This window comes from Leucoraja erinacea, chromosome 12 (genome assembly GCF_028641065.1).
Source record: "Leucoraja erinacea ecotype New England chromosome 12, Leri_hhj_1, whole genome shotgun sequence".
Lineage (NCBI taxonomy): Eukaryota > Metazoa > Chordata > Chondrichthyes > Rajiformes > Rajidae > Leucoraja > Leucoraja erinaceus.
In genome coordinates this window covers 23,086,359-23,111,627 of record NC_073388.1, presented here as the reverse complement: position 1 = coordinate 23,111,627, position 25,269 = coordinate 23,086,359, and the positions used below count along the sequence as shown (strand labels likewise).

General features: G+C 38.4%; 1 protein-coding gene across 6 annotated transcripts in view; it reads right to left on the bottom strand.

Moving 5' to 3' along the window:
• The window catches only part of LOC129702176 (ecto-NOX disulfide-thiol exchanger 2-like), a 157,729-nt gene that overhangs the window by 91,164 nt on the left and 41,296 nt on the right, over nt 1-25,269 (bottom strand). The window contains exon 1 of one of the 6 annotated variants that reach the window (XM_055643799.1): nt 13,069-13,227. The exons of the other annotated variants lie outside the window; for them this stretch is intronic. Within the exon in view, the coding sequence (XP_055499774.1) occupies nt 13,069-13,090 (22 nt within the window). The 5' untranslated portion in view covers nt 13,091-13,227. Of the gene's footprint in view, nt 1-13,068; nt 13,228-25,269 lie in introns of those variants that run through there. 6 annotated transcript variants of the gene reach the window in all.

Sequence of the window (25,269 nt, the reverse complement as noted above, 5' to 3'; positions counted from 1 at the left end):
GGAGAGTGAAATGCATTCACATTGATCTCAATTTTTACAAGTTATTGGCATTTTGTACTTTAAAACCGTTGCAATCGCGCTCCCACTTGTTGGCTGCGCCTGCGCAGTTCGGGGAGAGTTGCCATAACTCGTGTCACAACAGGGATCTCTGGCGTTACAACGAGAACTCCTCAGCCGCGCCTGCGCAGCTGGGGGCTATGGGGCAGTGGTGGAATATTGCCTTGGGGGACGGGCCCAATGGGTCCGCACCTGGTCTTGTACAAGCTATTGTTTGAGGAGCATAAGATTACCAACAAACTAATTTGATGTTATGCCAACAGTACACAAGAATATTATATATATATATATATATGGCTGACCACTCAGATATATTGTACAATCCCCACTGCAACATAGACTCATAGTGATATAATGTGAAAACACGCCCTTCGGCCCAACTTGCCCACACCGGCCAACGTGTCCCAGCGACACGAGTCCCACCTGCCTGCGCTTTGTCCACATCCCTCCAAACCCGTCTTATCCATGACCTGTCTAACTGTTTCTTAAACGATGGGATAGTCCCAGCCTCAACTACCTCCTCTGGCAGTTTGTTCCATACACGCACCACCCTTTGTGTGAAAAAGTTACCTCTCGGATTCCTATTAAATCTTTTCCTCTTCATCTTGAACCTGTCCTATGGTCCTCGATTCCCCTACTCTGAGCAAGAGACTGTGCATCTATTCCTCTCATGAATCTTATTAAAGATTCTCCCTCATCCTCCTGCACATCTAATTGGTTCACGTCATTACTGAGTTTTCACCAACACTGGGAATTCCATTTGTTGATAATTCTTAATAGTGCAGTTTCACTAAAATCTTAAATTTATATTTTATCAGTATAAATATGATCCCCTTTCCCTTTTTGTTTTGAAAAGTAAAATGCTGCAGCCGCTGGAAATACAAAATAAAAATATAAAATGCATGAAAATATAGCAGGTCGGGATGCTATAGATAAACAGTTGACATTTCGGGTTGATAACTCATTAGAATTTATGCATGTAATTAATAGCAGAGAGGGGAAGGGTGTGTAGAGTAAAAAGCAAAATCTATGATTGTGTCAAGACCATAAAGACTGAATGACACAAGTGGTGAGAGAAGGTGGCAAAGAACTGATCACAGCTGATCTGCCTGACAGTTGTAAACAGGAAAAGATGAATGAAAACAGCAAAGGGAGTAGAATAAAATTATCAAAACCAAAAGAGACAAAAACTACAGGTGCTAGTAATTAGAACAGTGGAACTTGGAAAATGTAATTTATCGGATTTGCTAACACAAGAGACTGCAGATCTTGAGCTGGAGAAATGCAGCATAGGTAAAATGTATAGATGTGACATTTTGGGTTAGGACCCTTCTTCAGACTCTACTCCAAAAAGTCATCTATCTATTCCCTCCAAGGATGCTGCCTCACCCACCAAGTTCCTCTAGTATTTTTTTTTTTTAAATGCTCAAATTTCTATTTTAACTCTCAAGAATGCTCTCACTAAAATGATAATGTAAAGCCTATTAATTTTAAAAAACATTAAAAAAAAAAAACTCCAAACCATGCAAGCTAAATTTTCAGACTGAACTTAGTTTCTGAAACGTAAAGATTAAATCTAATTAAATCATGAAAGCCATTTATGGCTGTTTTGGAGAATTGTACTTTCTTAATTACAATGACTGAGCAAAAGCAGTAATTGACTGGAAGAACAAATTTTAGATTTTATGAAACCCATCACAAAGTTAATGAATTTATACCTTCCATGTCCACTTTATTTAATCCTATAATCATCTCAACATTTCACTGTACTTCAGGCCGATCATTCATACTTCCTATGCTTTAGGTTTGATACTTTTTGTTCAACAACCAACTCGTATGAAATTAAACTGAAAAAAAATATAGATGAACGCACCCACAGAAATAAAACAAATTATTTAATTTAAATATTGTATTTGGATATCAACTAACCTGCAGGCACAATACCATCTGCTATTGGTTGCAATGATTACAATTCTTAATGTGCTATACTTCAAGGGCCATGCTCGAGAACTAGAATAATTGAAAATTACAAAGATAATATAATTGACGATACTTAGAAATGTGGTGATTTTTTTAAGAATCATGGTAATGATTCAAAATAGGATGCAAATGGATACAGAAACTACATACATTTCAACATGTGCCTTTCAATCTAACAAGGTTATGTGCATTGATGCATACAAAAAAAAATTACCCGTTTGTTTATTTCTCTGCATTTCTATCATTTAACTTTTCATGTCCATGACCCACCATTGAAACAGAAACAGTGCAAATGCAATGAATTTTAATCAAACATAAGTGGTGCAACCAATCTTTGGTTTGAGAGGGGAAAGAATCAAATTGAAGATTTATGAAAGGACAAAAAGCAGGCATGATTGAATTAGCAGATGCATTTCAACAACCTGGAAAGTCTCCAAGCCACACTCAAGAGATTTGTAAAAATCACCAGAGACGCAGGAATTTTCTTGTTAACTCTATTCACAAGCAGAATTCAGTCACTAGTGTTTGACCTTGTATCAGGGTCTTCCATGCATACATTGAAGTCCAAGACTTGCAGTCTGAAAGGTTTCCTTGTTGGCTCCTGGGAAACGGTTCCAGTTAACTAACTACACAGCTGTGAAAAAGAGATTAATTATGGTCTGAAATTTTGTAACATAATGTTGAGAGCAGATGGCTAGAAAGTGCATCATAGCATATTGTATACTCGGTATAATCATTTAATAAGGCGGTGGACATAAAAAAGCTGAAATGGTATCTGCTGCACACTGGAAGCTAGGTGCAATTAAGAACACCTTTTTTTGATTAAGAAAATTATAAGCAAGCATGACGACACCATACCAATTCTGCCTGCTGTGGATTTGGATGTGTGCTTACTATACCTCACACCATTGAAAAGAAATGTGGTACAAGTTATACGGAAGACAAATTACAGAAGACAAAATCCAGTTGTTTGTGATGCAAACACAGCATGACTAACAGATTCGAGCTCCAACAAAGTAGTTATGATAAACTGTAGTTTGATGGCTACTGCACAATTATCTGGGTTGACAATCCAGGATGAGGGTCGAACAAGTACATAGAAATCTCTCCACATGAGCAGGTAAAGTGATCAGGACACAGATAGTGAAGCAGCAGCATTATTGTAGGAGTGTGATAATGGCCCATCTGCCAAAGTATGTAAAGGTTGTCTGAAAGGAGAGTTACGGGCCTGTTTAGGGCGTCATTTGTACATCCCAAAATCCTGGGGCGACGCATGCGACTGCCTTCGTCACCAGGCACGTGTAATGCGCCCCATGAGCGGCACGTCGCGCATCATGACGCATAAACGATGTCGCTTAAATTACGAGCAAATGACGGACAAGTGGGACGGGCCCTTTAAATAGTTAAACACACGATCTTCTTGCAAGGAACACAGTATCTTGACTGAAACATTTAGATAATGCATACCTGGGGAAATCGAAGGAAGATTATTACCCCATGGAGGGAGAAACAACATATTTCAGTTTCCGACATCATTACCTCTATCTCCATCGCAGTAGCAATGCTACTGATTTTTGGAAAGAAGTGAGAGCACTTAAGTTGCAAAACATCTCTACCGTACCCTGTAGATGGAATCTCAGGATCAGCTAATATCGCGGAGTTATGGCGACAACATTATAGTACTTTATTCAACAGTGTCCAAGGTGACTTGTATAGGGTGGACAATATTGTGAGTAATGACTCAATGGTGATTATGTCACATGAGGTGTATCATGCCATGAACAAGCTGTCCAACAACAAAGCAAGTGGCTTGGATCATATTTCTGCTGAACATCTTAAGTATGCGAGTATGAGGGTAGCTCCTCTCCTTGCTACTTGTTTTACTGGCTTTATGATTCATGGCTTGTTACCAGACTCAATGTTGTCTGTTCTGTTAGTGCCATTAAGGACAAAGCTACTTCACCAGCCTAAATAATTACAGGCCCATAGCTTTAGCCAGCATATTGTCAAAAGTCTTAGAATGAGTACTGCTGGATAGAGTAAATGAGTTTGTCAACTCCACAGATAACCAGTTTGGTGTTAAAGCTAAACATGGCACTGACTTGTGCATATATGCCCTAAAGGATATTGTAAACAAATATAGAGGCAAAAACTCTTCAATTCTTATGTGCTTTATTGATGCTTCCAAAGCCTTTGATCATGTTAATCACAGAATGTTGTTTGTTAAAATGAGTCAAAGAGGGGTGCCTAAATACATTGTGAGAATTCTGGCTTACTGGTATGCCCACCAGACTATGGGGGGGGGGGGTCGTCCCCAGTCTTTTTTATTCTTTATATTGATGATCTGTCCAAACAATTGGAAGCCTGTAATACTGGGTGCATGATTGGTAATATTTTAGTGAACCATACTATGTATGCAGATGATCTTGTGTTATTTAGTCCATCTAGCGCTGGTTTCCAGCAGCTCCTTACTATATGTTCTGTGTATGGTGTGGAACATGATATTAAATATAATGCTTGTAAGAGGGCTATTATGATCTGTAGAACCAAAGAGGATAAATGTCTAAAATGTCCTGATTTTAAATTGTCTGACAATAATCTTAGTGTCTGTAATCTTGGGTATTTTATTACAGACCAAATGACAGATGATGAGGATATTTATGGGCAACGACATATGCTGTATGCAAGGCAAATATTCCCTTGCGTAAGCTTGGTGCGTGTACAGATGTGGTGAAGATGTCGCTGTTTAGAGCATATTGCACACCACTCTATACTGCGCACCTGTGGAAAGACAAGTCTGCAGAGATTAAAGGTGTCCTATAATGATGCCAAAAGAACACTGCTAAGGAAACCTAGATGGTGTAGTACTAGTAACATGTTTGTGGCTGCAGGAGTCAGTACTTTAGAAGCTATCCAAAGAAATCATATGTATAAATTCATTTGCAGGATAAATGACTCTAAAAATGTAATTATTGTGGCCTTGTCAAACATAAGGTTTAGCACTGCACGCAATGAATCCCAGTTGTGGAGTCACTGGTGTCGTCTCGTTGTAGGAGTTGATCATTCTTTTTTATTCTGGATTTTAATTCATGTATTGTTTTTTTTTAAAATATATATAATTTATGATGCTTTTATAAGTGATATACTAAGATTTTATATGTATTTTATGATGTTTTTATATGCAATATATTTTTATGTAATGTCGCTTGTCTGGACCTTGAGTCTGAAATAAAGTTTATTATTGTTATTATTATTAATATTATTATTATTATGAGACTAAGAACACGAATGAAACAGGTAAAAACATCAGCCAAACATTAGGATTACCAAAATCAACTGTTTGGAATATCATTAAGAAGAAAGAGAGCACTGGTGAGCTTATTATTCGCAAAGGGACTGGCAGGCCAAGGAAGATCTCCACAGCCGATGACAGAAGAATTCTCTCTAAAATAAAGAGAAATCCGCAAACACCTATTCGATAGATCAGAAACACTCCTCAGGAATTAGGTGTGGATTTGTTAATGACCACTGTCTGCAGAAGATTTCATGAACAGAAATACAGGGGCTACAATGCAAGATGCAAACCATTGGTTAGCTACAAAAATAGGATGGCGAGGTTACAGATTGCAAAGAAGAACATAAAAGAGCAACCACAGTTCTGGAAAAAGGTCTTGTGGACAGATGAGATAATGATTAACATATCAGAGTGATGGCAAGAGCAAAGAATGGAGGAGAGAAGGAACTGCCCAAGATCCAAAGCATACCACCTCATCTGTGAAACACGGTGGTGGGGGTGTAATGGCCTGGGCATGTGTGGCTGCTGAAGGTACTGGCTCATTTATCTTCATTGATGATACAATTGCTGATGGTAGTAGCATAATTCATTCTGAAGTGTAAAGACACATCCTATCTGCTCAAGTTCAAACAAATGCCTCAAAACTCATTGGCAGGCGGTTCATTCTACAACAAGCCAATTATCCAAAACATACTGCTAAAGCGCCAAAGGAGTTTTTCAAAGCTAAAAAATGGTCAATTCTTGAGTGGCCGTCAATCACCAATCTGAACCCAATGGAGCATGCCCTTCATAATATGCTGAAGAGAAATCTGAAGGGGACTAGCCCCCAAAACAAGCATAAGCTAAAGATGGCTGCAATACAGGCCTGGCAGAGCATCACCAGAGAAGACATCCAGCTACTGGTGATGTCCATGAATCGCACACATTGAGCAGTCATTGCATGCAAAGGATATGCGACAAAATACTAAACATGACTACTTTCATTTACATGACATCGCTGACTACCCAAACATTATGGTGCCCTGAAATGAGGGGACTATGTATAAACACTGCTGTAATTTGTACTTGGTGAAACCAAAATGTATAAAAATGGCCTTTATTAAAATCTGACAATGTGCACTTTAACCACATGTGATTTTTTTCTATTACAAATCTCAAATTGTGGAGTACATAGGAAAATAAATAAATGATGTGTCTTTGTCCCAAACATTATGGAGGGCACTGTACATCCAAATAGAACGTGTATTTTGCTTGTTTTTATAAATGTAGCATGTTCAATTTTTGATTTTAACTTATTTTAACATATCTTACTGACACATTCACAATTAAAATGCTGTTGAAGCACATGTCAGTTGGCAGCTCAAAGACAAGGATGGCAATTTTAGACAAAGGATTCCATTTCTGCTCAAAGAAATCAGAGTTATTTTAAAAGGATTTTGTTTTGTCAATCATTATTCTAATGACTGTCCAAAAAAAAATAATTAAGTGTTCAAGAGAAAAAGCAAACAAAAGGTGTCAAATTTGATTTGACATATTTTGTAGTACATCAGCAAAAGAAATCAAATGGGAAAAGTCTGAGTTCAGTTAGGCATACACAGGAATGAAAGAACATAAATTGATTCTAAGACAGACCTCTAGAATCTTGTGGTCATAATCAATGGGTTATGAACATTAATTATAACTTTATAACTATTTACCAAATGTGGTATTTGTTGATATTAGCTTGAGATTAGCAGCTGACAAAATCAAGTATCGTTTTCATCCAGACCATCCCCATTTCCATCAAGCATATGATACAAGGGTTTGATAAACATCACACCAGATTCAGGAACAATTCCCAGCACACCACTAATAACATAATACTGAATGGTCTTCCCACGAGCAATGATGTAGTCTCGATCTTCCAATCTACCTCATCGTGGACTTTGGACATTCTCTCTGTAACTGCAATGTTTTCATGCTGAACAATATATTCTGCACTCTGGTATATTTATCTCCGCACTACCTACTGTACCTGCGTACGGCTTGATTATACTCACATATAGCATGATTTGATTTGACTTGACTGGGTAGCATGCAAACAAAGCCTTCTCACTATATTTTACACATGTCAAAGTAAACCAATACTAAAATTCTGCAGTTATGATGAGGTAGATTGGAAGATCGAGACTACATCTTTGCTCATGGGAAGGGTTTCAGAAGCCCATCTAACAATGCATTGTAAACAACAGATTCAGATAACTACCACCTATTGAGTGAACAGCTGGTACAATTACAAATGGACACAGGACACAGTCTGGGTTTAACCATCTGTGTAAAGACATGCATTAGGCACTCAATAATTTTTTTACTTGCACACAATAATGAGGGACCACGTAATTTTTCGTGCTTGCAAAATAAGTAGCCTGTGGTTATCGAACATACTATAGTGCCATTAACGTTAATAATAATGGATATATAGAGTGATAGATAAAAAACAAAATCTTGTCATGTAAAGGCATTCACACTCTTTCTTCCCCACTTCACAAATAATTCATGTGCAATATCGCTAGATTAGCATGCTCTGCATACGAGGTTAGGAACTGTATTTCACGCAAATACACAACCTGCTTTACAAATAATTTGAAGTAGAATGACCCTAAAAATTAATTTTGCATTCTTTTCTGGTACACCATGAAGTCAAAAGTATGAATTATTTGCAATGTCAGAACAGTTGCTCGCTGTCTTCTTGTGGTCTTGTGGGATCAACCAAATCCAAAGGCATTCTGCCATGACCATCCAACAATTAGGGCTTGGATATTAGCTCTCCAGTCTCTGCCCCTGGGCAGCCCAAATGACCAGTTGACACTCTCTACCATTTAAGGTATTTGAATAATTTTGAAATCTGTTGATTAGAGAGAGTTTAAAAACCATCCAAAATTAAATAATCATAAATAAAAAGCTACTATACAAAGATTTGAAAACGTCAACAATAAATTATAAATATCAAGTACAATGTGTTAAAAAAAAACATTTAGCTTTTAGATCAATGTCAGCGACCTCATTGAAAGGAATTAAAATGAATGGTGATCTCTCTAAATACAGGAGTAACCCCTTGGTGAATTTTGATGTTGAATGTGTGAGGCCATCCACACAAAGTGCATTTGACCCTCAGCTCAGGATGTTATGTGTGTGCACTGGTATTTAACAGGCAGTTTTTTTCCGAGCTTCCATTTGCATTTCAAAGCCACAGATATCAGGAACAAACTGATCAGCACACTGCAAGTAGCTGGCAACTTTCTACTGAACAGCTGCGTGATAAGTGACATGATCCAACCTATTATGTTAGTATCTTGAGAAATGCAATAGCATTGATGGCTGCACATAGATAATGGAGTACTCAACTATGCTGCAATTATAATAGCTTTATGGTCAACAACAGCTTGCAGGATGTGTGGTCTGCTTATACCAGTGCTCCTAATAACAGTTGATGGCCTAGAATTACCATTAAACTTCAGAGAATTCGCTCTACTAAATCCATTTGGTTTTGGCGATGAAGGCCATGACCTTCTGATGGATATATTAAAAAATATCTTGCACCTTTCAACACTATTACACTAATGAAGTTCTGAGCTTCAGTCACTACAGTAGAAGAGAACATGTCAATTTGGACTCTGCAAAATTTCACAACAGCGGTGTGATAAAGACCAAGCAATATTTTAGTGACATTGGTTGAAGGACAAGTAGTTTCAGTAACAAAGTCAGCTTGAGATGGAAAATGGATTGTTGGTTACCTTTAATTAATAGCAAAATGTCTTACCATTAATTATATTATTTAAATATTCGTTATTTTCATGCTGGATCAGCAGCCATCCATTTCACCAAAACATTTCTGTCTATCTGCAAACCAAAATTAGCCGTTCCAATCATCCAACCTACCAGTGTAACGCCATGAAAACTCATTATTTTGCAACAAAGCTGCTGCTAATCTAAATTTAAAGTTTCCATTTAGCTCTGCAGAAGGTTACAAATCTAATCACTTTTATGTAATGGAGAATATGAATTCCCAAAAAAACATCAACCAATAAAGAAACAAAAATGAAATAGCATCATGTACAAATAGCAAGTTGGAATATTTCATTGGACAGTGCAATTGAAATCAAAGGACTAAAATATAGAATTTAAACATTCCACTGCGATCTGAGGGTTTAAAAATGAGATTCCAACAAATTAGGATTCCATTTGCTTCCAGTATATAAATTGGCATACTTGGATATTCCTAATCTGTTCTGCTAAAAAAAGATCCATATGTAATTGATATTATACCCTAATTTTTTTTTGGTTATCCAATTGTTTCCTTAAATTTAACAAAGGCTGATCACTCGCCTGGTCCTAAAAAAACCTGCATACAGGACATTAGAGAAGGCGTATTGGATGTTTAAAAAAAAAAATGATAGTATCAATCAGCTAGAACGAGCGATAGTCCCTCAGGTTAAACTCCCAAGGCACCCCAGTAAGGCACACAACAAACAATAAAATTAACACTGCACACAACCAGAATGACATAAACAGCCGGAGACCCGGTTGAATGGTTGATTTTCAGTAATGCTTTATAAAGAAAGACGAAGAATTAGAGAGGGGGATTACAGGGTTTAGTACCAAAGTAACTGAAATTCTGACAGACATCTTCAGAGTGTGGGGTTAGGTTACAAGTACAGTTCCTTGTGGTGCTTTAAATTGTAAAAATTAGCAACATGTGGAAGGTGCAATGTGCACACGTTACAGTTAAACCAAATTTGTCACAATCTCCCAGTGTATTAGTGACAGAAACATTTAATCAAGTACAATAAACTCTCTGCAGAAAAGTAGCTTTTGGTTTATCTATTTACTTGCATAGTCCTTCACCAAACACCAAAGTGGCGTAATTATTTTATGCACATTGTTCTTTGCAAACCTGCTTAAAAATAATACCTGCAAAGAAGCCCTATTACTTTAGCCAGATGCACATTTTCTCAGATATATTAAGACTCCCTGCTATACTTCCAATCTGTTTCTGTTGTAGTCTGAATCATAAACATAGTGGGTTAATAAATGTATTAAAAGCTACAAAATGGCTTAGTAAAAAAAATATCTCACAGTACACTAAAGGTGTGAAGTATGCACAGAAATGCATATAGGTGCAGAAGAACTTGACAAGGCAAATTTTCATGAGATTTCATGTAAAGGCACGTTTCTGAGTTGTAAGGAGCTTTGCTTGCACAAAGAACTGGTAAAGCTGCAGCATTCGAGTTGTAGTTTGCAGGAGGTAAAGCAAGACTTATGTAGAGAGATAATTTCTCAACTTACTCAGATTCACAATCTCATTATCCTTATATAGTTTTAATTCAGAGAGGGAGTTCAACTAAATTAATGATCTGGTCAAAGTTCTGAAGCTGGCAGGATTTAATATTAGTGAGGCTGACCTTGAAATTTCATACAATTGCAGAAATTGTAAAGGAAAAAGAAGCAAAACTGTGTGCTTTGATTTCTCATCATGAAGAATTAAAATTGCATTAGCCTTTTTTAAATAATGTAAAGTATTCATTTTGAATTGTAATTCTCATAATTCAAAAGGCACGATTATCAATTATGCAAAGAGACATTTTTAATTCAAACACCCACAAATGTGCAACGCCAATAGTAACCAAAACTAGTATGGCTTCATTAGATAAAGTTGATCTAGTTTTTAGAAAATAAGGTAGATGTGTACAGTGTTGATCCAATGCAATTCAACCCTTCTACAATTAGCATTTCTCACTGCCAGAAAATAGTGGGACTTCAGTCTAAAACTTGTTTAACCACTGATCTAGCTGAAAGTGGTTGTCATTGCATTATTAAGGAAATTAGGAACATTAAAAAAAAAACTTTAAAGTTACAAAACAAAATACCTCCAGAAAACATTTTTAACAATTTGATATTCATCATCTTTGCCCAATATTAATGGCAGACACAAAATGCTGGAGTAACTCAGCAGGACAGGCAGCATCTCTGGAGAGAAGGAATGGGCGACATTTCGGTTCGAGACCCTTCTTCAGACTGATGACAGAGGGGTGGGTGGGACATAGATAGAATGTAGTCAGGAGACAGTAAGACAGGTGGGGGAACTGGGGAGGTGGAGGGGATGGAGAGAGAGGGAAAGCAAGGACTTTTTGAAGTTAGAGACGTCAATGTTCATATCGCTGGAGTGTAAGCTACACCATCAAAATACGAGGTGCTGTTCCTCCAATTTGCACTTGGCCTCACTGACAATAGAGGAGGCCCAGGCTAGAAAGGTCAGATTGGGAATAGGAGGGGAAAGTTAAAGTGCTGAGCAACCGGGAGATCACGTAGGTTAAGGCGGACTGAGCGGAGGTGTTCTGTGAAAGGATCGCCGAGCATGCGCTTGATCTAGCTGATATACAGGAGTTGACATCTGGAACAGCTGATACCGTAGTTGAGGTTGCAGGAGGTGCAAGTGAACCTCTGCCTTATCTGAAAAGGCTGTCGGGGTCCTTGGATGGAGTCTAGGGCGGAGGTAAAGGGACAGGTGTTGCATCTACCTCCGATTTAATTCATCATCTGCAGTCTTTACTACACGTATGTATAATGATTTGATATAAACCGTTACTGAAGACATCAAGCAGTTTAAACAAAATAAATTGATTCTCACTCACTGTCAGAGTAAATTGAATATACATTGATTTGGTTTTATCAATGTGGAAATCTTGCTTCACATCACTGTGAAAATATTCTGCCTAAAGAGACTAACAATGGCCAGAGATATTAGCCAATTTTCAAAGAATGAAAATCCAACTGCTTTAAGTAGCCGATCAAAATCTAAAGAGCAAAGCAGTAAATTTATGATCGATTCCCCTCAGCCCCAACCCCCCCCCCCCCACCCAGGCTCAGCTTCTGACACCAACTCAGGTGTTATTTTAAAATAATGTTTTCTCAAAACAAAGTTTCAGCATATCTCTGCCACCTTCATTTCCAAATTCTAACGCTTACACTGATAAAACACAGGATTCAAGTAACTAAGTGAATCTAACTAAAAGCTAATCATTTAGTGACAGCATTAAAAAAAATCAAATCATTGAGAAATTAAAATACATTTCTGCACCAGCTAAAACTATGCTGCAATAATTACATTATATTGTTTAAACAATTATGACAATGACATTCTACGTCCAGATAACTAGACAAATAATAATTCAATTTTATTAGTTTAATGACAATATACTTCATAACGGTTTGTAACAGTGCCGAAAATGCAGACCTTTCTTGGAATAAAAATGCAATTGCAAAGTTCAGGCATTCTTTTAGTTGTCAATGCACATTATGTCAGCAACTACAAACATCTCTTTGTCATGAATCCTCATTAGCGTTAAAACCAAAGACCAAAGCAGAAAATAACAAACAATATTATGTCAACGTAATTATTCAGCAAGAATATGAAGCTGGTAAAGCTAAACAAAAACAAGGCAAACGAAGTACAAAGACCAAAACTCTTACATTGCAGGAATTAATAAATATTTCTACCAAAAATGAAACCTATCATTTTAATACAAAAATAAACACTGATCTCAAAGGTTTAAAACAAAAAACATCCTAACTAAACAAATTATCAACCTATGTCTCTCAACACACGACAAATTGTTCAGCTATTAAAATCCATCTGACTTTTCTATGCATTCTACTAAAAAATACATCCGAGGCGTAAAGCATCAGACTTACATTACCTGCATACTGCACAATGAACATTCCCAACCACTTCTTAGAGTAAAATGTGCTTTCTCATCCATAAACTGAGTAAAGAGATGCGAAGGTCTGCTTTTAATCTCCTAAAAATCTCAGCACGCAAGCAACCAGAGCTATCTGCAATCATAGGCAAAGCGATCTTGTTAATATCACCACACAATAGGGACGCAATGGAAATTACAGGAATCTCCAGGGCACTGGCTAGAATTGGCTCTTATTGTCCAGTGCTGCATGTGTTGCCATCTGTCTTAAGTGAGTGACAGTTAAGAGCTGACAGATTCAGGGGAAGGGCAAAGGCAGGTGGGAAAGCAATTAGCACTATGCTCATCTGTGAATTCATAAGGGATTTCATGCATCAATGCCTTGAGAAGCAGGATGCAGCTAGCAAATCAGGAATTCATAATTTGCATGCCTGCAAAGAGCTCCTCCAGACGAAACACAGCTTGCCGAGCTGCTATCAAAATGAGAGGGTGGTAAAGCAAAACAACTTGGCTAGGCATAAGCTGTACTCGATAGCTTTAAGGATGACTGATAGTTGCCTCAGAGCTGTAAACAATCTCAACGTCAGATCAAAGCAAAACAAGTCAGATCAGGTCAGGGATGAAACAGTGCTGTAATTAGCAAGAAATCACTATCCTAAAGATGACTTTTGTCCTAACTGAAACCAGTAAATAAATAATCAATATAGCTAGAATTTAGAGATGCTGAACCATATCATTTATTGTCGATCCGGGTTGTTATTGGCGTATGTCAATACAAAGGCCTTTTTGAGAATTACAACAATCATTTCAGTACTGTGGTTCTATATTTGCTCCAAAAGAATAACACTGCAAAGAATGAAGACTTTTTGAAACAGGAAACAGGACTGTGAAGCTATTACACTGGCTGAAATAATCACAAAAAATATATTTAATTGCACACTTAAGACGCAAACTGTTTGTGCCAGGATATAATTATCACTTAAACTTAGCGGCTTACATCAGTTAAACTTGGCACTTGTCAGCATGGATTTCGAACACTCCATATTAAGTTGTAAAAAAACCCCATTGTTGATTAGTTGTAAACACAGCATTTGCTAGCTAGTCTGAAAGAAAAACTGATATAGTTACTTTGGGGAATTGGGGTCATTTGTCGAGACAAGGGATGGCAAACCCACTCCAAAAAAAGAGCATCATGAAAAATGACTATTTGAAATTCTTGTACAAAAGGTGATGAATAAACAGCACTCTCAGCCAATGCTGTTTAAACATGTATCTGGGGTTTTAGAAACCATTATTTTCAATTCAAATATTCCATTGATGAGAATCTACCAGAACACAATATACATAAAAAGCACAGTTGTTCCAAGGTGGAACAGTAAAATACAATTACTTTTCATACCTTCGAGGTCAAGCCAAATGTTTGTTTATAAATTAAAAAGCTCTGTAAACATAAATACTGTAATTTGAGTAATATGATCCCTCGATTTATAACCAGTTTTTATGAAGCACTTTAGAATATGAGTAACCATTGAATGTGGACGAGCAATAACATTAGAGTCAAAGTCATTAAACTGTGCAGCCCGGCAACAAGCTCTTCGACACAACTCGTCTTAGCTGGCTGGTTGCTTAACTGAGCTGGTCCCACCGGCCTACGTCAGCCCATATCCCTCCAAACCTTTTCCATCTACGTACCCGTCCAAGTGAATTTTAAATGGCGTAATTATATTAGCCTCTGCTACTTCTTCTGGCAGCTTGCTTCATATATGTACGACCCTCTAAAAAAGCTGCCCCTCTGGTCCCTATTAAATTCATCCCCTCTTACTTAACTTATGCCCTGTGCACCTTTCCGATGCCTTTCATGATTTTAAACTCCCACCACTTCCCCCCACCCAACCTCCTATTGTCCATGGGAAAAAAAGTCCAACCTCTCCTTATAACTCAAAGCCTCCAGGCCCAGTAACATCCTCAAAAATCTTTTTTCCACCTTTTCCTGTTTAATGATATCATTCCAATAGCAGGAGGGCCAGAATCGTACATAGAACTCCAAATGTGGCCTTACCAATACCCGATGAAGGCAAGCGTGCCAAATACCTTCTTCACCATCTGTGTTGACATTTTCAAGGATCTACACTCCTATATGTCTTAATCTCTTTGGTCTAAAGCATTCCACAGGGCCCTACCATCCACAGTGTAAGTTAGGCTTGGGTTTGGCTTACCAAAATTCAACACCTCATTTTCATTTGAATGACTAATGGGTGAATAACTAATATGTTGCTCTCAATGTTAGCAAGACCAAGGAGCTGATTGTTGACTTCAGGGGGGGGGGACAGATGAACCATGAGCCCTAGCTTCATTAATTGGCTGGCAGTGGAGAGAGCAGCATCAAATTCCAGGGCACACATATTTCTAAAGATCTATCCTGGACCCAGTTGATGCAATCATAAAGAAAGCTCGACATTTAAAAGTTTGAGAGATTTGATATGTCGCCGAATACTCCATCAAACCACTACAGGTACATGGTCAATAGCATACTGACTGGTTATATAATGTCCTGGCTCGGTAACTAGAATGCCCAACAAAAGGGAGGTTGCAGAAAGTGGTAGACATTACCCAGTCCATCACTGGTACTGACCTCCCCACCGCCAAAGGGATTTATAGGAAGTTGAAACATCAGCTAATATCATCTAAGAACCACATCACCCAGGCTACGCTCCCACCTTACTACTATGATTAGGAAGAAGCTACAGGAGCAAGAGCACTGTGACCTCCAGGTTCAAGTACTGCTTCTTCTCAGCAACCATCTCAGGCTCTTGAACAATGCACAACATTAACCAAGAGTCAAGAGCGTTTCATTACCTGGTGTACCACCAATGACATTCTTATTTGCTGTTTTAACAGCCCACAACACACAGATAATATATAATAAATCAAAATACAATAAATTAATAATAATAAAACGAGATCAACATAATAGTATAAAAACTGAGGTCTGTAGTGCACAGTCCATAGAACGTCATTGTTTATGAGGTCAGTGTTGTTTAGTGTTTAAGAGCCAGATGGTTTCTGGGAGGAACCCGTTGCCGGTCTTGAACCTGGTGATCATGGTTTTGCACCAAGCCCTATAACTACTTAACATATCCAATTCACTTTTATATCTACCTACTGCTGCCCTTTGTTATTTGATCCAAAGATGAATAGCAATAGAAAGGCATTGTCTACCGAAGTTGCGCCACCATTTATGCCCTGTGCTTTCTAATTTCAATTTCTAAACTAATAACTCCACAAGGATCAGCCACTGATTCAATTTTCAGAGATGTACGTCTGCTGACAATATTTCCTTTTTATTTTTTCTCTCTATCCACTAGAATCTTTGGTGATGCATCCATTTTCCATCCTGTGTGCATGTCCAAGCCAACAGAGACTTCTAGGCATGGAAATCTAGGCATGTTAGTCAGGAAGAAGACAGATTAATTGATTCCGGATCTCTTGGTTTATCTAAGGCTGCTGGTAGGGGTACACTCAGATTGTTTTCATGGGAACACACTCCTCCACACATTTTCTAATGAAGTTGGTAACAACCTGTGGCTTATTCATTCAAGCCCGTTGCCGAGTCCTTGAACATCGCTCAGTCTATAAGCAATCCCCAAGTCATTCCCCTGCCTTTCCTGACCATCTTTATGCAGTTCTCACCGCTGGGGCTGCAATCTTCAGTCACTGCCTATACGTAGGAAAAAGGAACACCGAGAAGTGGTCGGACTTTTCAAAGTAAGGGAGAGGGATGGAGCGATAAGCATCTCAGATGGTGGAATAACAGTGGTTGAAGGAGTCGATCCTTCGGTGCTGCAGGACATCAGCGGCAGTTTGACAGCGATTTCTTCAGGCTGGCCTTGAAGTCCCTGGCTATGTTAGGAAAGGCGTCTCGGAAAGTTCACCATCTAGTGTTTGTTGAGCACGGCATGCAGCTCCTCTAGTGCGAGCGGAATGTCTGCCTGGGGCTTAATGCTGACCGTAGTCTTGACGATGGTAGGGAATTCCCTTAAGTAGAAGGGACGCACATCACCACTAGGTGTTCTAGGTGCAAGAGCATGCGTTGAACAAAGCCACCATGTCCGAGCACCATGAAGAGTTTACAACCTTTAGACCACAAGTTAGGGTTCCAGCCTGCAATATCATTTTACCCATAAATGAAAACATTTACACTATGCAACAGGATGCCACCAAACAACACGCATACCTTGCCATGCTCCAATTATAGTATGAATTTTGGTACGATACCAAATTCTGCTTTGGGAATCAAAGGAAAATAGTCTATTTCTTTGGAGACACAAGAGACTGCAGATGCTGAAATCTGGAGGAACAAAAAAGTCTGCCTGTGGAACAATCTAGTCCTGATGAAGGATTTCGATCCAATTCCTTTTCAATCTCAGACACTGACTGCTCGACCCAATCAGTTCCTCCAGAAGCTTGTTTGTCCTTTAGCTTCTATTATGTACCATGTAAGAATCACACTAGCTTAACATGGACTCATTGGATGGCATATTTTGTGTGTCCAGTTCACATTCCATAAGGCACAAACAGCGTAATAATCATTAAAAGCAAAATTGCAGTTATTCTATGGATTTTTCTTGACACTTTTGCGGCATGAATATTACTTGCATGTTCAACAATGAGAAATATCTATTTTGCATATCGTTACATTTATTTAACTGAATATCAAATTCTTAAAATTGGCATTTTAAACATCCTCAAATAATTATAACAACAATCAAAGTAGAGTTAATTCTTCTATACGTCCTGGGATCATATAAAGACACTGGGTAGATGATTACTGGAATTCAATATACTGTTTAAACTACTTTGACTAGCAGACATTTTTTAATGTAGGTACAAAGACCCAGTCAGGATGTAGAGATGAATTTACTGACATTGAAGCAGACTGCCCAGTATGATCAAATTTAAATGACACAGATGTCCAGCAGAGTATTGATTCATGAAATCATTCATGGTTTTCCAGTCTGACACTCATAGATAACATATAACACCATACTTTAAAAACATGTTAAATCATGTTGTTGTGCCAGGAATTTGTTTAAAAACTGCTGGTGAAACAGAATGAGCCAGGCAGCATCTGCAGCTTCTGTGGGGTAAAATGGACAGATAGACATTTCCGGTCAGGCCTCATCTTCAGATTGATAGCGGTAGAGGGGAGATAATGGGTAGAAAGAGGCGAGTACAAGAGTGGGGCAAAAGCTGGCAAGTGATGGGTGGATCTAGGTGAGGAGGGGCTGATTGGCCTCTTCAATAAACATGTTAAGTATATTTTTTCTTAGTTATGAAAAATAATCAACCTTAATTCACTTCCTTTCTCCATGAATGATACCCGATATGTTCAGCATTTACTGCATTTCAACCAAACTTTAAATGATGGCATTGAAGTGCAAGCTGACAAACAAGAATACATAGCACTAATAACAACAGACTATAATTTTAATTCCAAGGAAATTTGTCAAGCAACTAACACAAAAGAAGAATGACCAATAACAAAAATTAAATGCAAATCTAGACCTTGGAAATACATGAAAGACTGACATGAGCACAAGCTAGGTTTTTCTAACGAAGAAATCAGATTTGATACTGTTCACACACACATTATTAGACTGCACAGTTTTATTATTTCATTAACCTATGTTTATTACAGTCAACAAAATGCAACAGGGAAATTACAGTAAATAAACAGCAAGAAATAACGAAAATATTTAACCTGCAACAGCTTTGTGGCAGAATGTTAAATTGTGACAATACCAAGAGAGAAAATTGCAGAAACTCTAGTCCAAATGAAAATCACAAATAGGCAGCCTGATTAAAGAAACTGCTCTTTTAATAAGGCACGTATACTAGAATTGTATTTTGTAAAATGCTATTTTCTCTGACGCATTTAATGGGTTTTCAATAAGGTAACACTGACTCAAAATGACCCTTTTCATAAAGTCAAATAATATGTTTATTGCATAGCAATAAGGCTCCATTTAATATACAATCAAGCTGATTTTTCACTTGCATTTTTTGGTTCTGAAGGAGATGATAAAATGATAAAATTAGCAGCCCAAATTTTTCCAGTACTTTCTAATTGGCTACATTTCACTAATTAGTCTGCCTCACAATTATCTGTGATTGAATCTCAGATATTAAGGCCATGACATTACTAATATTTCTTATTTCCAGTTCTACAACATTACTGATTGTATCTTGGCTTTGTCCATCCAATTCTTGACCTCAAGACAAATTCTCTGTGCTCTCGATTGCCTTGGATCTTCTACTTCCCATAAGCCTGAGCATTAATTTCTGCAGTGCATATCCTGATCGACCTCACATTCTGGTACCCATCAACCTCAGGCTCATGGTGTTGACTGGGGTGTCTGGTTTAATCAAAATTCACATCCTAAATTACAAATCTATTCATCTGCCAATTGTCCACCACTTTGTAACCTAGTCTACCGGTACATGTTTTTACTCATCTCGATTTCTGTGCTTGTATTTCTCAATTTTCAAAAACATTATTGCCTACGCCTTGGCCCAAGCTCTTAAATTTCCTCTAAAATAAACCAGTGGCATTTCTGAGGAGTTATCCTCTAAGATGCTTAAAAAAGGTAATTCGAAATTTTGATTATCATTTCCATTTCTCCTTGTGGCATCACATTTGGAATAATAACACTGCTTTGTTGCACTCTGGAACATTTCATTATATTAAAAGATGCTACATAAATCATTTTTAAAATGAATATTCGAACTGAGGTCGTTACATTTTTGAGGAAACTTACAAGATATGCTTACAGTTAGTGAAAGCAAATGTACATAATCCAGGGGGTCACATATTCAATTTCAAGCTGCCAGAATGCTTGTTCAAAATCATTTTATTTTAGGTCATGAATCAACCTCAAATATTAAGAATTCCTAAGCATGTGGTTTTCTAACCTTACTTTATATCTACGTTCCTTTTATTTGAAGGCAAATAGATCTCCACGTTCTAACTGTGTTCCTTCCAAAGGAGGGTATACCCTGTGGCACAGCAGTCAGCACAGAGAAGTTGATGGGCATGTGCCAGAGAAATCACAATGCAGAAGGACACGGAAATATGGAGAATGGGAAAACGATTGATGGGATAACCTCCTGTAGTGCAAGGGTGGATGTGGGATGCCATTGGCCACCTTCTGTGTTGTTATAAGTATAAAACATTTCAACACCATTAAAAAAGGCTAAATGAAAAGATTGTTCTACCATTTACGCAACAAACTCTGAATAATTGTGATTTATCACGGAACGCTTAAAGTAATAATTCAACAACGTTTCATGATGGTAATGTATTCATAATCGAGACACAACAGACTGCAACGGCCGAAATCTTGACTAAAAAACAAACTGCTGGAGGAACTCAGCGGTTCAAGCACATCTGTGGAGGGAATGGACAGGCGGATTTCAGGGCAGGACCCTTCCTCAGTTTCAATCTGAAATACACCTATCCTTTCTCTCTACAGATGCTGCCTGGCTTGCTGAGTTCCTCCAGAAGCTTGTTCCTAGCTCAAGAATACTGCACCTGCAGTTTGTGTCTCAATTAAAAAAATATGATCTCTTTCTCCAGCAGTTTGTTTTTTGCTCATGTATTCATAAACTATATATCGTAAAATTCTGGTTTATATGGTTTATAATTAAATGGTTAATTATTTTAGGTAAAACATAATTTCAATACTTAAGGTATATTGTGCATGCAATCCAATTAAGAAACAATTCTTCGATTACTTTTTTCATTGAAGTGATTTGGATTAAATTATGAGCAAACTTTTAATATGGTTTATTTTATCCATGACCATGTAAGATTTTAGACAAGACTTTTATCAATCTTTAACACCGGTAATTTAACTATTATAATCCCAAAAGCTCTCAGCCTCATCTTGAAGTGGACAGGGATGTTCACCATTAAAAAAAGGCAAGGAGAGTTTCTCAGAAGTGCAAGGTAGGGGATACAATGCAGAAAGCTTTTTGGTTGCGCTGTTTTTGCAAATAGTAATATTTCAAAGTCATCTGTTCTGCATAAATAATATCATGAAAGAAATTGAGTATCACCAATTTGACACAAAGTAATTCAGCCTGGTCAATTGACTTTTGATCCATGAAGTGCAAGTCAGCAGAAAAATCTCACCCAAACACGCACGGTTGTAGCTCCGACCCGGCAACTTTACCCCTGGCTGCGCGGCTCCAAATCCAGCGACGCTCCGCGATGTTGTGTGTCGGCGGCCACAGCGCTCCGGAGCTTGCCGCGACGGTGACCCGGTAACATGCGCTGCGACGCGCCGACTCCCGACATTCGCGGAGCTGGGGCGTCCGGCCGCGGGCCGCGCTGGATTTGGAGCGCCTCGCAGCCAGGGGTAGAGTTGCCGGGTTTTGCTTAAGTTTTGCGACTCGGTAATTATCCAAGATGTTAAACACCCCACTACATAAAATAATAACTGACTAAAAACAATTACAGAATAAAAACGCTACAAATAGTAGCATTACCTTTGGTGGTATAAAACCTGGCAACCAATGACAAATATGACCAGTTGTCAATATAATTCATGATGGCGACGAGGACAGACTCAGGAAAACAACAGTCCTGGTATGAGGGTTGAGGTCTTGCCTTCTGCATCCTCGGAGGCGCAGTGGATGTTCCCAGGTTGACTTTGAGTGGCGCCCCAGTGTACTACAGCTGAGCAGTGGCCATGTGAAGCGCGGCACAGCACGTTTGCGAGTTCATGTGACTGGATGGGCAGCAGGAGGCCTGCAGCTGACTGGGGCTTAATTGGATCCGACACCGCTCCAAAAGGCAGAGTGCTCAGATCAGAGCGGTAGAGCAGAGGTGGAGAACACAATCAAGTCCACCTGGTTAAGCCGGCCCTGCAACCGCAACCCACTGCCGCTACCAGGACAGCTGGCCTTTATAGCCAAGTTAAGACTCTTCATTTTTAACAATTATACAAAATGGCACTATTAATCTGCTGATTCTTGTGTGCTGTTTCAATATAATCTATTATTCCTACATTTTTTTATTTAAGTATGATTGTGCCGATGTATGGTAAGATGAACATTGTACATTTCACTTTTAGGTATATGACAAAAGTATGATTGTGCCGATGTGCCAATAGGTGGGGAGCAGATTGATTGTTAGAGTGGTGCTCAACATCAACTGTGTGCAAGGAAAAGCACATTTCACTGTACCCTTGCATCACTGGGTGTTTCGGCCTTTTAACACTATACACCCTCCACAAGGGCGGCCCGCTGCAGGATGATCAGCCCTATAGTACCATTGACCCAAATTGACCCGAATTTTAATGCATTACTGATCCTTTAACAGTAATATCACAGTTAAGAATTAAGAACACGAGGTTATAATTCAAAACCCATTTAACCCAAGTTAAACATCATTTAATGTAATTTATATCAGTTTGCTCCTAATTAGGCATACAAAGACAGTTAGCTGCAGCATGGGATCAATAAGACTTTCAATCTGGATAATACAAAAAATTGGGGTTACTGTGGCACCACCCGCAGAAGATGCAATATAAAGCAAATTAAGTAATTTCCTTTATAACTTTGTTACATTGGAATTAATCATTGGAAAAGCTGCCAAGTGAAATAGGTTTGCAAATATATCTTGAATCAAAGTAGATTGATAAATTAGAGAGCTAAATGTGTGGTTCAGAGATAGATGCGGGCAAAGTGGATTCAGTGCCTGAGCACTTTCACCAGTACAAAGGGAAAAGCGAGCTGTCCCATTGCGATGGCTTCACTTGAAATAGACTGGAGCAGCATCAAACCAAACTTGATCAGGAACAGATAGAGCATACAAAAAGTATACCTCCATTTGCATCACAAAAGGGATAAATGGTTAAAAAGGAACACTGAAGGCACTTTATCGAAACATAGAGAATTCATAACAAGTGAATTAATGGTACAATTAGAACTATGGCCCAATCACAGATGTTCTCCATGAAGACATTATAAACTGAAAAGCCTGGAATGTGGAACAAAAATAATTGCTGGAGGAACATAGGAAGCCCGGCTGCTTCTGTGGAGAGAACTGAACAGCTAACTGAGTCACGTCCCTTTGAGTGTTTCTCACCTATCTGATCCACCAAGTTCCTGCAGTAGCTGGAAGTTCCTGCAGTAGTTTGTTTCCATCCGTTACCCTCTCTGTAAGCTCACAAAATTAGTTATGTGTCTTTTCTAATTCTGATAATGGGACATCAAACTGAAATAAGATTTCTGTTTCACTTTCCACAAGTGCTGCCTGGATTGCTGAATATTTTCAGCTTTACCATATTTACCTTCCATTCAAGCCTTTTCAGCCGGAATTTCCAAAACAGGTGCATTTAAAACTTTATGCAGTACGTATAACTACTGCTGAATTTGAAAATATCAAACCATTACATGTTAAAGGGAACTAAAATGAATGCGCTAAGCTCACATACTCATCCATTGATAGTAGGTTATAAAACTAATCAATCTGGTGCAGGCATTACATTGGAGAATGGCTAAGCACCAAGCTGCAAGGTGTTGGACCAACAACCAGGAAGTGGGATCAACCCAAAATAGTGGATATCAACATCACCAAAAGGCCTATTTTCTACACGAAGAGGTATGTCTGAATTTAGCAGACAGGTTGGAGAATGTGTCAAATTATCTTTAATCAAGCATAATTGTATAGAACGGGACAAATACAACTTAATCAAACACACCAGAACACATATGGTCCAAAAAATGTTTTTCAAAGCTATTTCTTGTTTTCGTGATGTTCCCAACATCATAAATACCAGTGTTCAGCTGAGTGAGCTCACTCAACGTGCTATTAAGTAGCTGAGTAAATGGGACATAAAAGCCGCAATGTGCTTGATAACACGCATCAGTAGTGTTGATGACCCACACAAAGATTAGCTGGCTTCTTAGTAAAATTGTAGTTGCCTAGTAAAATTGCCTGGCTACATCTGCACATAAATACTGTATATAATTTTGCATGGTTTGTTAATTATGTCAATTGTATTCAAAACAATGAATGTAACCTGCTCACCATTAATTTGCCCATCGATTTTGGTCTGGTTTCAGACCTGAAGTCCAAACTACAATAAAGCCTTTGTTCAAAGGTGATTCTATATTTTGATGATTGAAGTGGCTTAAAGACAGAAAAACTATCAGATGAATTAAAATTCAAGATTAAGATGAATTAACCTCTGGGGGGGAAGGAAGATAACATGGTGGTATTTGACAATTTGCCAGCACTGAATATTTCTTGGTGCATATTAATGACTCGGAAGTGCAAAGCACCAGTTTCAAAATAGCAAATTATAAAATATTTCAAAAGTGCAATTAACATTGAGATTAGGCATAATATAAAATGTGCAATTCTACAGCAGGAAGAGAGAGTGGATGCTTATATATACACACAAATGTCTGAAGGAGCAAGGGTAGGTTGACAAAGTAATTAACTAATGTGTAGGGCTCTGGGAAGTGTTGTGGAGCAGAGGGATCCAGGAGTACAGGTACATCATTTGTTGAAAGTGGCATCACAGGTAGATAGGGTGGTCAAAAAGGCTTTTGGCACATTGGCCTTCATCAGTCAGAGCATTGGAGGTCTGACTGATGGGAGGTCATGTTTCAGTTTTGTAAGACGTTGGTGAGACCGCATTTAGAGTATTGTGTTCAGTTTTGGGCACATGTCAAGGAAAGATGTCAAGCTAGAAAGGGTGCAGATACGATTTATGAGGATGTTGCCAGTACTGGAGAGCCTGAGCTATTGGGAGAGGTTAAGCAAGCAATGATTCCTTAAAGCACAGGAGGATGAGGGACAATCTTATAGGTGTATGAAATCATGAGAGGAATTGATCGGGTAGACGCACAGTCTCCAGAGTAGGGGAATCGAGAACCAGAGTACATAAGTTTAAGGTGAGGGGGGAAAGTTAATAAGATACTGAGGGGTAACTTTTTCACTCAAAGGCTGGTATGTGTATGGAACGAGCTGCCAGAGGAGGTACTTGAGAAAGGTACCATCGCAACGTTTAAGAAAAATTTAGGTAGGTACATGGATAGGACAGGTTTAGAGGGATAAGGGCCAAACACAGGTAGGTGGGACTAGTGTAGATGGGGCATGTTAGCCGGTGTGAGCAATTTGGGCTG